Source organism: Saccopteryx bilineata, chromosome 5 (genome assembly GCF_036850765.1).
Source record: "Saccopteryx bilineata isolate mSacBil1 chromosome 5, mSacBil1_pri_phased_curated, whole genome shotgun sequence".
NCBI classification, from domain to species: domain Eukaryota; kingdom Metazoa; phylum Chordata; class Mammalia; order Chiroptera; family Emballonuridae; genus Saccopteryx; species Saccopteryx bilineata.
The window spans coordinates 12,703,876-12,718,393 of NC_089494.1; the positions used below are offsets into that span (position 1 = coordinate 12,703,876).

At 37.9% G+C, this 14,518-nt stretch overlaps 1 protein-coding gene across 5 annotated transcripts in view; it reads left to right on the forward strand.

The window, feature by feature from the left end:
- The window catches only part of DOCK10 (dedicator of cytokinesis 10), a 197,727-nt gene that overhangs the window by 143,402 nt on the left and 39,807 nt on the right, over positions 1-14,518 (forward strand). For all 5 annotated transcript variants that reach the window (XM_066279139.1, XM_066279140.1, XM_066279142.1 and 2 more), the window contains exons 29-33: positions 891-974; positions 4,348-4,444; positions 6,515-6,559; positions 7,604-7,779; positions 7,905-8,021. In XM_066279139.1, the coding sequence (XP_066135236.1) occupies positions 891-974; positions 4,348-4,444; positions 6,515-6,559; positions 7,604-7,779; positions 7,905-8,021 (519 nt within the window). The remainder of the gene's footprint in view (positions 1-890; positions 975-4,347; positions 4,445-6,514; positions 6,560-7,603; positions 7,780-7,904; positions 8,022-14,518) is intronic.

The following is a 14,518-nucleotide window of genomic DNA, read 5'->3' on the forward strand; positions in this document are numbered from 1 at the left end:
GAGACTTGTGAGTAAAACTGAGGAGAGATCCCAGAAATGCAAAACCATCACACTGGACCATCCTAGATAGACTCTTTGGGACAAGAAAGAAGACTTCATCCTGAGTGGAGCGGCAATGAGAAATTTTTCCAAGTCGTTTTGTATGCATGCGGATGGGTAGAAGGAAACAGACACGATCAGCTGGAATGCCACAGGATACTCATCGGTAGACACAGGGCGGGTGGCATGGCCACCCGTGTTTTGGAGATAGAGCGAGCACTGTGCCAACCTGGAATGTTTGCCTGGCTCCCCCCAAACTACCTGCTGTTTAACTCACTGATGACAGTTCAGGGAGTGTGACAACAGAAGAAGAGAGACAGTGAGCGCTTCCTGATGGAAATCTCAGGATCTCTTACCTTCCAATGCAAGCTGCCTTGGCAGAAAAGCTCTTCTGTTGCAGGAGGCCGATGAGATTTTAAAAGGTCTTCCAGACCCATCTCTGCCACCCCTGTTTCTGTTCCTTCCCAGAGTTTTACAGGGCAGAAATCAAATGGAGAGCAGTAATAAAATATAACTAACTGTCAAAAAAAAAATAGACAAGTAAAAGCTAAAACTTTCTAAACGAAAAAGGAAGAGGCTCTAATATTTCATTGCAAAACTCTTAAGTGATGTTGTAAAAAACCGATTCATATGGGTTGGTAACTTTCTGATGTGTGTACTGTAGCAAACATTTGACTTAGTTGTCATATGTGCACAAATCCCTAAACATAGTTCAGAGATTTTTAAAACACTTATGATACAAGACACTGAGTTAAATGTTATTTTATCTCAACTAGTTGTATTACCTTTTCTAAAATTTTTAATGATCCTTAAAGTAAAAATGTTTGAATTTAAAATTTTATCTTTTTTAGCGCTGCTTTACATTTATGGACCGGGGCTTTGTATTTAAGATGGTGAACAATTACATCAGCATGTTATCCCCGGGAGAGGTCAAGGTAAGAACCGAGTGCAGAAGTATTTGTTTTCTCAGCTGTGGCATTATAAATAAATAAATTGGTCTCTGTCTTTATCTGCCGAGAACATTACCTTACCCATTCTCTGCATCAAAAGATAATTTATATACTAAGGACAGGCAATATTTTGTATTTGTATTTTATAGTTATTTTTTAAATGGATTTTATTGGGATGGCATCGGTTTATAAAATTATACAGGTTTCAGGTGTACAATGCTATAATACATCATCTGTATACTGTACTGTGTGTTCACCACCCCAAGTCATGTCTCCTTCCATCGCCATTAATTCCTCCTTTCTCCTCTTCTACCTCCCGCACCCCCTTTCCCTTTGGTAATCGCCATACTGTTGGCTGTGTCTATGAGTTTTTTTCTTTGCTTAATCCTTGATCATTTTTTCACCTAGCCCCCAACCCTTCTCCCCTTGACAGCTGTCAGTCTGTTCTCTAACTAACTATTAGTCTTCTTCTATTTTGTTTGTTAGTTCATTTTGTTCATTAGATTTCACATATAAGTGACATCGTTTGGTACTGGTCTTTCTCTGACTGGTTTATTTCACTTAGCATAATACTCTCCAGGGCCATAAGTGCTATACCAAAGGTAATATTTCCTTCTTGTTTTACAGCTAAATGGTATTCCATTGTGTGAATGTACCAGAGCTTTTTTATCCACTCATCTACTGATGGGCACTTATAGTTCATCTGCCAAGTTAGGCTCCCAAGTCCTTCCTTAATGGGGGACAAAGGACAGTGGAATGGAAATGTTTCCATTCCCTTCTATTTCCTGTGGGTGGTGAAGGGGTTGCTCTTTTCAGCTGCTGTGCCAACACTTTACTTGGCACCGTCTTAATTTTAGCACTGAAAGTCCCACTCCTTGGAAATCCCTCCATCTTGGGCAAAATGGACAGCTGGTCACCCTACCTAAATAGGGGTTACGTGTTGGGAGACAGTCAGGGAATAGCATTCTCTAGAGAGGAGTGAATCTCAAAGTGTGTTTCCTAGATGAGTGAAGTAGCATCAGGTCAGAACTGACATCTGTGTTGTAACAATACTTTCAGATGGTTCTTATGCATACTCAACTTTGAGAACCCCTGAGCACATGTTGAAGAGAAATAAGCCAGGAAGTGGGCCAGGTCATGAAAGGTGAATCAGTGTAAGTTCTTTGGGTTGCAAGCAACAGAAGCGTACTCTCATTTGAATAGAAGGAAATTATTTGGAAAGATATTGGGAGTACACAGCATCAATGAAAAGAACTACAGACACAAGAATAATTGCAAATGAGGAACCATTTGGCCAAAGTCTGCTACTGCTTAAATGATAACACACTGCTTAAGATTTGCGTTCCAGAAAGGAAATGTGTGGTCAGCCTGCTTTGGGTAACATGTCTGCTTCTTAAGGAGGAAACACAGGGCATGTGAATTAATAGTTCCTCTTTAACTTTTACTTATTGGGTAAAAGGTAAGTCTTAAAAGGAAAATTATCTATCCAGGTTTGGAAAATAATAGCCAATGGAGAAAGATCAAAAGTAAATAATGGGCCAGACCAGGTGGTGGCACAGTGGATAGAGCATCGGACTGGGATGCAGAGGACCCAGGTTCGAGACCCTGAGGTCACCAGCTTGAGCGCAGGCTCATCTGGTTTGAACAGAGCTCACCAGCTTGGACCCAAGGTTGCTGGTTTGAGCAAGGGGTTACTCGGTCTGCTCTAGCCCCACAGTCAAGGCACATATGAGAAAGCAATCAATGAACAACTAAGGTGTCGCAATGAAAACTAATGATTGATGCTTCTCATCTCTCTCCGTTCCTGTCTGTCTGTCCCTATCTATCCGTCTCTCTGACTCTCACTCTGTCTCTGAAAAAATAAATAAGTAAATAAATAAATAAATAAGGTCATCTTGTAGCCTTTCAGGTCATGCTTAGGATCCTGAATGTTATACTTTTTTTGTTGGCAGTGTTGATCAGAAGAATAACATAATTATGTATCATTTGGTTTGGAGCATCCAATTCTCTCTGTAAATAATTATTGAAAGAATATTCTTTATTAGTGCTCCAATTATGCATGAAATTTTCAGACTATATATTTAGATATAATTCCAGTAGACCTAAATTATATATTTTTTAATGACCAAACAGAAGGTTCTCAATGAAGAATAATTAACGTATAATCTAATTATGCTCTTCTTCACTTTGATATACAAAAGATTAAGTCAAATACAATCATTTGTAAATTTCTATTTTAAATTAGTGACTAAAGTTGCCACAAAATATAATTTTAAAATATCTAAGCAAGAGGAATATATTTTATTTTGTGAGCTGACATTAGCAAATGTAATGTGCACAATCTGAGTCTTAAAAATTGATTAATTTCTGGCCCTGGCCAGTTGGCTCAGTGGTGGAGCATCGGCCTGGCGTGCAGGAGTCCCAGATTCAATTCCTGGCCAGGGCACACAGGAGAGGCGCCCATCTGCTTCTCCTCCCCCTCTCCTTCCTCTCTGTCTCTCTCTTCCCCTCCCGCAGCCAAGGCTCCATTGGAGCAAAGATGGCCCGGGCGCTGGGGATGGCTCTATGGCCTCTGCCTCAGGCGCTAAAATGGCTCTGGATGCAACAGAGCAACGCCCCAGATGGGCAGAGCATCGCCCCCTGGTGGGCATGCCCGGTCGGGTGCATGCGGGAGTCTGTCTGACTGCCTCCCAGTTTCCAACTTCAGAAAAATACAAAAAAAAATTTTTTTTGATTAATTTCTTTCATATGATTGAAAATAGAATAGTCATAAACATTTTGATTATCCGTACTTATGTGGTTATTCTCAGCTCGTGTATCACAGTTGCCTTAGACCATGTCTGGACTCCATTTCTCACTGTACTATTCAAAACACTACTGAAAAGACAGACCTGTTTGGAGGAGCAGAGAAGAGGTAGAATTAACGCATCCTGGGAACAAACACCCTAAGGAGAGAGATTCCGTTTCATTTTTGATTATCTGCACTATTCTCTTGGATCATAGGAGCTGATTGTAGTGATCTGTTCTATGATCTGACTGCAGTTTTAGAGCTCTGTGCATTTTCTCAGAATAAACATGTTATGATATAAGCCAAAAGAAGCAAAAATAAATACAGAAAAGGTAGGTTACAGATGAGCTTACTTCCTGAGGAGGTGTTGACCAATCCCTCCGAAACAAAGAGGCTGGCTGCATTTACCACTTCAGAGGACAAAATTCTTTCAACTTTAATAATTTTCCAGCCAGCGTTCACACAAAAGTAACTACATCTTTATAGGTACAAGACTCAAGTGTGCATTGTTAGTTTTTATTAACTTTCTTGGTGTGTAGATAATCGTCATTCTTCTTGTCTCTCTTTCAGACCTTGTGCCAGTATAAATTTGATTTTCTTCAAGAAGTATGTCAGCATGAGCACTTTATCCCTTTGTGTCTCCCCATAAGATCAGCACACATCCCAGGTAATAATGCCCAGAGTTCTTGTCAGTTCCTACAAGTTGGACACTTTTGTTTTTTCCTTGCTTCCCTATTTCCTCAGTCTTAGTTTTGTCTGAAGTTGTCTCACATGGGCATTAGACCCAGATAATCAGAGTAAAATGCAAAAGTAATTGTTGGCCTGTAGTAATGAATACACTCAATAATTCTCATTTTTGTCTGTTTCCTTTTTCATTAAAGAACAACAAAAATTATAAGATTAGCTTTTATTTTTATTAATTATAAAATTGGTGATTGTAGATCAAAGAATTTTAACCTAAAGCCATACTCTTTCACCATATTGGCCCCAAAAGACAGATTTCCTTTGATTTTGAAAGATAAAATTACACAAAGGAAATGTTATACTCTGTGAGTATAAATTCACTTAAAATGATCAGTTAATATGTACAATTATGTGAGAATGCAATTCCTCAAAATGAATTTGAGACAAGATTGATACCTTGAGAGAAAGGAAGGCAGGCAGGTGGGTGGTTCATTGTTGATATCACTGGGTCAGAAACACAGAGAAGGTATGCAGGTCAGAACTGGCCTCCACATTTTGCTTGTTATGCTTACTATAGTATAAATGTTCTACAAAAAATATTTTCATTTGTTACATTTAGAATTATATATCATCTATATAATCCTCTACCATACTCATATACTAAGATGACCGTGGTAGAGCAGGATTATCACCTACCCAGATATCAAAAACTCATCAGCCATTAAGATGCAAAGAAAACCCTAAAATGATTTAGAAACTTACTAAAAATTTAGTTTTCTTAAATTTATTGGGATGACATTGGCTAATAAAGTTATGTAGGTTTCAGGTGTACAATAGTATATAATACACCATCTTTATATGGCATTGCATATTCACCAACCCACGTTGCGTCTCCTCCCAGCACCATACAAGGCGGGGCAAAAGTAGAGTTACCACTGTGAGTATGGGCAACACAATTTATTCTTGTATTATTATTGATCGATTATTGTATTATTTTCCATACGAACAACTGTAAACCAACTTTTGCTCCATCTGTATAGTTGACTCCCTTTACCCTTAAAATATTTCACTTTTAAGCAGTGAGTAAATTATTCATGGGGTGCAGTTTTGCTAGTCACGGAAAGCACAAACTGAGAAGATTAAGAGCCTCTTGTGTCTATTATAACTTGCAACTAATGTTTTGGAGGGAAAAAGACAGTGAAGAACATTATCCAGCCTCTCAAAGTCTTGTCATTGTCCACTTCAGCACAAGCTGCATACATTATTCTATTTTTTTTCTAATTTATTAAGCGCAGGTAATGTAAATGCCTTTCTAGAAAACAAACCAAAAAAAAAGAAGATAGAAATGTTATTTGGGCAATAACATTTTTAGCTTTTTGTTTTGTTTTTGTTTTTGTTTCATAAACTAATGCCCAGTTGTTACTGGGGTACCCCGCCTGGTTAAGATACTGAGCAGCCTGACCTGTGGTGGCGCAGTGGATAAAGCGTCGACCTGGAAATGCTGAGGTCGCCAGTTCGAAACCCTGGGCTTGCCTGGTCAAGGCACATATGGGAGTTGATGCTTCCAGCTCCTCCCCCCTGTCTCTCTCTCCTTTCTCTCTCTCTCTCTCTCCTCTCTAAAATGAATTAAAAAAAAATTGTTATAAAAAAAAAAAAAAGATACTGAGGAGACTCAAGCCGGTGCTGGGGCATTTTGATCCCAGTTGTTTATTCCTTTCAGTAGCTCAGAACAAGGCCTGATGGCCTCTTTGTAGATCTGATATTGTCAACAGTGAACATAAAAATGTGTGTATCATAGGAAGCGTTATTTCTGATGGAAAAATAGGTGCTCCAATGGAAAACTAAGAATGAAAACAATCCCGTTCATGGCATTCTTTTTAAAGAGACAAACAGACTAAGGCACTTGTCTTGTAAAACAAAACTTTATAGAAGTGACTCACATTTTAGGACCGTATATTTTAATTTTCAGTATTTATTACACATGGTTAATGAACATAGTGTGTATCTGAGTATGGATATATGTGAACTTTTTGTTTATTTGCATTAAATCCAGATCCTTTGACACCTTCAGAATCAACTCAAGAGTTACATGCATCAGGTAAATAATAAAATTTAATATGATGTCACCTAAGCATCAATAACCACATCATAATTCAGTGACATTAATGAGTATAGATACTACAAGTTTTCTGTTTCCAGATGCTAATAGCCTGGTAATTCAGGCTCAACAGTTTGCAGCCTCCCTTGGTTTTCCTCTCTCCTTGTTTCTTCACATCCTTCTAGCATCTAGTCCTGCTGATACTGCTTCCGCTACTCAGTCCTGCTACCCCAGGCCCTCTAATTTCTCCCCTCCCTGCACTACTGCTACAACCTCTTATAGTATGTCCGTCACTCCATGGCTCCCGACAGTCTAACACACTTACATCCTGCCACCGTATTAGTAAATCAATAAAGCACAGGTCTGATTGGGCTGCTGATCTCAAAGCCCTTAGCGACATCATTTCCTACAGAAATGCAAACAGAATTTCTACAGAAACTCAAATAGTGGAGAAGCTGAAATGCCAGCTCAGAAAATTTTAACTGAAGTTCCTCATCATCCAGCCCCAACCTGTGGCTCAAATCTTAATTCTCATCCCTCTCCTTGTGGGCACTGTGCTTACTGCCCTCCGTCCCTGCGGTCCCCTCCTGCCTGCTTACAGAGTTCCGTGCCATTTAAACCCTGTGCCTTCTTCTCCCAACGTCCTCTCCCACCACTGCCTCCGCCTGTCCCAGAACTGGCACCACCGAAACTCATCACCCTCAGTGACCTGTTTCCACAGATTGCTTCCCGTTGAACATTTCCTAGTTTTTTTTTTTTTCAGACACAAACTAGGTTTTTCTCTTCTTAGCTGTAATACGTAGATATGCCACTTTCCTGAAACTTGGTATTTGACATCATGCATTATTTGCACTTATATACACACACAATATCCCCCAATCTTACTGAACGTGGCTCTCTCATATTTCTCATCCCTTGGGCAAGACTGTATCACCGAATCCTCCTGGTAGTAAGAGAAGTTGACAGTTGTCTGATAAATCTGTCTTGATTGCAAAGTGATCATTTGATTTTCAATCATGCGATCTCTCTACTTGCCTCACAAAGATATGCCTGAATATTCGGTCACGAATGAGTTTTGCCGCAAGCACTTCTTAATCGGGATTCTGCTGCGAGAAGTTGGCTTTGCTCTGCAGGAAGACCAAGATATCAGGCACTTAGCCTTAGCTGTCCTGAAAAATCTAATGGCTAAGCACTCATTTGATGATCGATACAGAGAACCAGTAAGTGGTCCTTCTTTCTCCCTTCCCTAAACACCATTTAATGGCAACTGCATTAAACGCATAATCAAACCTAGGAGCTTATTGATTTTTCTGTGAATTGTTTCTTCGGCTCCCTTTTCACCTAGAGAAAGCAGGCCCAGATAGCGAGTTTGTACATGCCCCTCTACGGCATGCTTCTGGACAACATGCCAAGGATATACCTGAAGGACCTGTACCCTTTCACTGTCAATACATCAAACCAGGTACGTCTGCCTGCTGTTTCCAATGTCTGTTTAATGAAGAGTTTACCGGTTTTCTGTTTTTGCCCTGAATACCACTTCCGCCTCTGTGTAAGCAGCTAAGTATTAAACGGCGCTTCTTGCGAGATATTTTAGAGACCTACGTATCAGTGTCCCTGGTTCCAGGCTGGTCACAGAAGGCTTCGACCTGGCCCATCTCACCAGCATGTTGTTCTCATTTGCCTCTGTTCCTGCTTTGCTTTTCTAGTCCTCCACAGTTATTGGCAGCTTCCCCTGTCGCATTCATGGCCCCGTCCTCAGTGTATACCTTTCCCCACCACCTTTCTGTATCGACATTGTGACCACCACCACCTGGTGGTCATATAGCCAAGTGCTTTAGTTATAGTCACAGCCTAGAAGGGACCTGTTTGTCACCCTTCCTCCAGTGAGCCAGTACAACAGTCTTCTTGGAGCATGTCACCTGTGTTCAAATCCCAGATGAATTAACACACTGCTAGAACCAGTACCTATACAAGATGTTACCATCTACAAATTAGGAGTTGTGCCATAGGAGTTTTGTGGGGGTTTTTTTTGGTGGAGAGGCCTTGTTTAAATCCCAGGAGCATAAGTTAGTATATTATCTACCTTTTTTAAGCCTCTAATTTCTTATTTATAAAACGTAGTAAAATACCTCTATCACAAGATTCTTTTTTTTTTTTCTTTTTTTTTTTTAAATAATTTTATTTTTTTAATGGGGTGACATCAATAAATCAGGATACATATATTCAAAGATAACAAGTCCAGGGTATCTTGTCGTTCAATTATGATGCATACCCGTCACCCAAAGTCAGATTGTCCTCTGTCACCTTCTATCTTGTTTTCTTTGTGCCCCTCCCCCTCCCCCTTTCCCTCCCCCATTCCCCCCTCCTCCCTGTAACCACCACACTCTTATCAATGTCTCTTAGTTTCACTTTTATGTCCCACCTACGTATGGAATAATGCAGTTCCTGGTTTTTTCTGATTTACTTATTTCACTTCGTATCATGTTATCAAGATCCCACCATTTTGCTGTAAATGTTCCGATGTCATCATTTCTTATGGCTGAGTAGTATTCCATAGTGTATATGTGCCACATCTTCTTTATCCAGTCATCTATTGACGGGCTTTTTGGTTGTTTCCATGTCCTGGCCACTGTGAACAATGCTGCAATAAACATGGGGCTGCATGTGTCTTTACGTATCAATGTTTCTGAGTTTTGGGGGTATATACCCAGTAGAGGGATTGCTGGGTCATAAGGTAGTTCTATTTTCAGTTTTTTGAGGAACCACCATACTTTCTTCCATAATGGTTGTACTACTTTACATTCCCACCAACAGGGTATGAGGGTTCCTTTTTCTCCACAGCCTCTCCAACATTTGCTATTACCTGTCTTGCTAATAATAGCTAATCGAACAGGTGTGAGGTGGTATCTCATTGCTGTTTTGATTTGCATTTCTCTAATAGCTAAAGAAGATGAGCATCTTTTCATATATCTGTTGGCCATTTGTATTTCTTCCTGGGAGAAGTGTCTGTTCATATCCTCTTCCCATTTTTTTATGGGATTGTTTGTTTGTTTGTTGTTGAGTTTTATGAGTTCTTTGTATATTTTGGATATTAGGCCCTTATCTGAGCTGTTGTTTGAAAATATCATTTCCCATTTAGTTGGCTTTCTGTTTATTTTGTTATCAGTTTCTCTTGCTGAGCAAAAACTTCTTAGTCTGATGTAGTCCCATTCATTAATTTTTGCCTTCACTTCTCTTGCCATTGGAGTCAAACTCATAAAATGCTCTTTAAAACCCAGGTCCATGAGTTGAGTACCTATGTCTTCTTCTATGTACTTAATTGTTTCAGGTCTTATGTTGAGATCTTTGATCCATTTTGAGTTAATTTTTGTACAGGGGGAGAGACTGTAGTCCAGTTTCATTCTTTTGCATGTGGCTCTCCAGTTTTCCCAGCACCATTTATTGAAGAGGCTTTCTTTTCTCCATTGTGTGTTCTTGGCCCCTTTATCAAAAATTATTTGTCTATATATATGTGGTTTTATTTCTGGACTTTCTATTCTGTTCCATTGGTCTGAGTGTCTATTTTTCTGCCAATACCATGCTGTTTTGATTGTCGTGGCCCTATAATAGAGTTTGAAGTCAGGTATTGTAATGCCCCCAGCTTCATTCTTTTTCTTTAGGATTGCTTTGGCTATTCGGGGTTTTTTATAGTTCCATATAAATCTGATGATTTTTTGCTCTATTTCTTTAAAAAATGTCATTGGAAGTTTGATGGGAATTGCATTGAATTTGTATATTGCTTTGGGTAATATAGCCATCTTGATTATATTTATTCTTCCTAGCCAAGAACAAGGTATATTCTTCCATCTCATTATATCTTTTTCGATTTCCCTTAACAATGGTTTATAGTTTTTATTATATAAGTCCTTTACATTCTTTGTAATGTTTATTCCTAAGTATTTTATTTTTTTTGTTGCAATCGTGAAGGGGATTATTCTTTTGAGTTCCTTCTCAGTTGTTTCATTGTTGGCATATAGAAAGGCTATTGACTTCTGAATGTTAATTTTGTATCCTGCGACCTTACTGTATTGGCTTATTGTTTCTAGTAGTCTTTTTGTGGATTCTTTGGGGTTTTCGATGTATAGGATCATATCATCTGCAAAAAGTGATACCTTTACTTCTTCTTTTCCGATATGGATGCCTTTTATTTCTTTGTCTTGTCTGATTGCTGTGGCGAGAACCTCTAGTACCACATTAAATAAGAGTGGAGAGAGTGGACAACCCTGTCTTGTTCCTGATTTAAGGGGGAAAGCCTTCAGTTTAGTGCCATTTAACATGATGTTAGCTGATGGTTTATCATAAATGGCCTTTATCATGTTGAGATATTTTCCTTCTATACCCATTTTGTTGAGAGTCTTAAACATAAAATTGTGTTGTATTTTATCGAAAGCCTTTTCTGCGTCTATTGATAAGATCATGTGGTTTTTGTTCTTTGTTTTGTTGATATGGTGTATTACGTTAACCGTTTTACGTATGTTGAACCATCCTTGAGATTCTGGGATGAATCCCACTTGATCATGATGTATTATTTTTTTAATATGTTGTTGTATTCGATTTGCTAGTATTTTGTTTAGTATTTTAGCATCTGTATTCATTAGAGATATTGGTCTGTAGTTTTCTTTTTTTGTGCCATCCTTGCCTGGTTTTGGTATGAGGGTTATGTTGGCCTCATAAAATGTGTTTGGAAGTATTGCTTCTTCTTCAATTTTTTGGAAGACTTTGAGTAGAATAGGAACCAAGTCTTCTTTGAATGTTTGATAAAATTCGCTGGTATAGCCGCCAGGGCCTGGACTTTTATTTTTGGGGAGGTTTTTAATGGTTTTTTCTATTTCTTCTCTACTGATAGGTCTGTTTAGGCTTTCTGCTTCTTCTTGACTCAGTCTAGGAAGGTTGTATTTTTCTAGGAATTTATCCATTTCTTCTAGGTTGTTGAATTAAGTGGCATAAAGTTTTTCATAGTATTCTACAATAATTCTTTGTATATCTACGGTGTCCGTGGTGATTTCTCCTCTTTCATTTTGGATTTTGTTTATATGAGTTCTTTCTCTTTTTTCCTTGGTAAGTCTTGCCAAGGGTTTGTCAATTTTGTTGATCTTTTCAAAGAACCAGCTCCTTGTTCTATTAATTTTTTCTATAGTTTTTCTGTTCTCTAATTCATTTATTTCTGCTCTGATTTTTATTATCTCCTTTCTTCGGCTGGTTTTGGGTTGTCTTTGTTCTTCTTTTTCTAGTTCCTTACGGTAGGAAGTTAAGTGGTTCACTTGGGCTCTCTCTTGTTTGTTCATATATGCCTGAAGTGATATGAACTTCCCTCTTATCACTGCTTTTGCTGCATCCCATAGATTCTGATATGTCGTATTGTCATTTTCATTAGTCTGTATAAATCTTTTGATCTCTGCACTTATTTCTTCTTTGACCCATTCATTTTTTAAAAGTATGTTGTTTAGTTTCCACATTTTTGTGGTATTTTTTTCCTCTTTTTTGCAGTTGAATTCTAGTTTCAAGGCTTTATGATCAGAAAATATGCTTGGTACAACTTCGATTTTTCTGAATTTGCTGATGTTGTTTTTGTGGCCCAACATATGGTCAATTCTTGAGAATGATCCATGTACACTGGAGAAAAATGTATACTCAGTCACTTTGGGATGAAATGTCCTGTAGATGTCTATCATATCCAGGTGCTCTAGTGTTTTGTTTAAGGCCACTATGTCTTTGTTGATTCTCTGTTTGGATGACCGATCTAGAGCCGTCAGCGGTGTATTGAGGTCTCCAAGTATGATTGTATTTTTGTCAGTTTTTGTTTTAAGGTCAATAAGTAGCTGTCTTATATATTTTGGTGCTCCTTGGTTTGGTGCATATACATTAAGAATTGTTATGTCTTCTTGATTCAGTGTCCCCTTAGACATTATGAAATGGCCATTTTTATCTCTGAGTACTTTTCCTGTCTTGTAGTCAGCATTATCCGATATGAGTATTGCTACACCTGCTTTTTTTTGGATGTTATTTGCTTGGAGTATTGTTTTCCAGCCTTTCACTTTGAATTTGTTTTTATCCTTGTTACTTAGATGAGTTTCCTGTAGGCAGCATACAGTTGGATTTTCTTTTTTAATCCATTCTGCTACTCTGTGCCTTTTTATTGGTGAGTTTAATCCGTTTACATTTAGTGTAATTATTGATACTTGTGAGTTCCCTATTGCCATTTTATATCTTGCTTTCTGTTAGTTTTGTGTCTTGTTTGATCTTTCTCTTTCGTTTTTCTATCTTTTGTTTTTATTTGGTTGTATTCCATACATCTTTCCTCTGTTGCTATCTTTTTTATCTCATGTGCTTCTGTGGTGGTTTTTTCAATGGTGGTTACCTATGAGTAATGAAAAGGGTCCCTACCCTGTTCATTGTAGCAAACTATTTTGTGAGTACTTTTGCACTCCATCGTCCTTTGCTACTGTTAATCTCCATCTTCTCCCCCTCTTTCTTTTCATTGTTGTCACAGTTTAAATTTGGTTTTATTGTGTTCTTCTTGGAGCTTTTACTTGTGGCTCTGTTTTTTTTTTGTTCTTTGTATCTAATTGGAGAACCCCCTTTAGTAATTCCTGGAGTGGGGGTTTTCTGATGATAAATTCCCTCATCTTTTCTGTATCTGTGAATGTTTTTATTTCTCCTTCATATTTGAAGGATAGCTTTGATGGGTATAGTATTCGTGGCTGAAAGTTTCTCTCTTTCAGGACTTTAAATATTGGGGTCCACTCTCTTCTAGCTTGTAGAGTTTCTGCTGAGAAATCTGATGATAATCTAATGGGCCTTCCTTTATATGTTGTATTCTTCTTTTCCCTGGCTGCCTTGAGAATTCTTTCTTTGCTGTTGGTTTGTGTCAATTTCATTATGATATGCCTTGGAGTAGGTTTGTTGGGGTTAAGAAAACTCGGTGTTCTGTTTGCTTCTTGAATTTGAGGCTTTAGTTCTTTCCACAGGCTTGGGAAGTTCTCATCTATTATTTGTTTGAGTATGTTCTCCATTCCATTTTCTCTCTCTTCTCCCTCTGATATACCTATTATTCTTATGTTATTCTTTTTGATGGAGTCAGATAATTCTTGTAGGGCTATCTCATTTTTTTTAATTTTTGAGTCTCTTTCTTCTTCTCTCTGTTGTGCCTCAAGTTGCTTGTCTTCTATTTCACTAATCCTCTCTTCTATCTGACCTGTTCTATTAGCTAAGCTTGTTACTTTGTTTTTCAGCTCGTGAATTGAGTTTTTCATCTCTGTTTGATTTGTTTTTATAGTTTCAATTTCTTTGGACATATATTCTTTGTGTTCATTGAGTTGTTTTCTGAGCTCCCTAAATTGCCTTTCTGTGTTTTCTTGTATATCTCGGAGGATTTTTAGGATTTCTATCTTGAATTCTCTGTCATTTAGCTCCAAGGTTTCCAATATATTAAATTTTTTCTCCATAGATTTTTCCTCATCTAGCTGTGTTACCTCTCTTTCTTTTGTATCCATGATATTCGATTTTCTCTTCCTTAATGGCATCTGAGGGTGGTTTTGTTGATAGTATTAATGAGATTTAATAAAGAATAAAAAGTTAAAAAAATAAAAAATTAAAAAGAGTTGTTTTTTTAAAAAAAATTAATAATGAAATAAAGAAAAATAAAATAGTAATTTTTAAAAAAAGGAAATTATTCCCCCCCTCCTTTTTTCCTCTCCTCTCCCCTTTTTCTTGAGAAAATCTTGTGGTGAACTGTGAATTATAACAAATAATGCCTGTGATGGAGGTCCTGAATTGGGGAAAAGTAATGAAGGGGCAAAAAAAAAAAAAAAAAAAGGAAAAAAAAAAAAAGAAAAAGGGGGGCGGTATGGACCCACAAAAAGAAAATAAGGAAAAAATTTGGGTCAAGAATAAAATGATTTGCTTTTAGGTGTTGGTTGT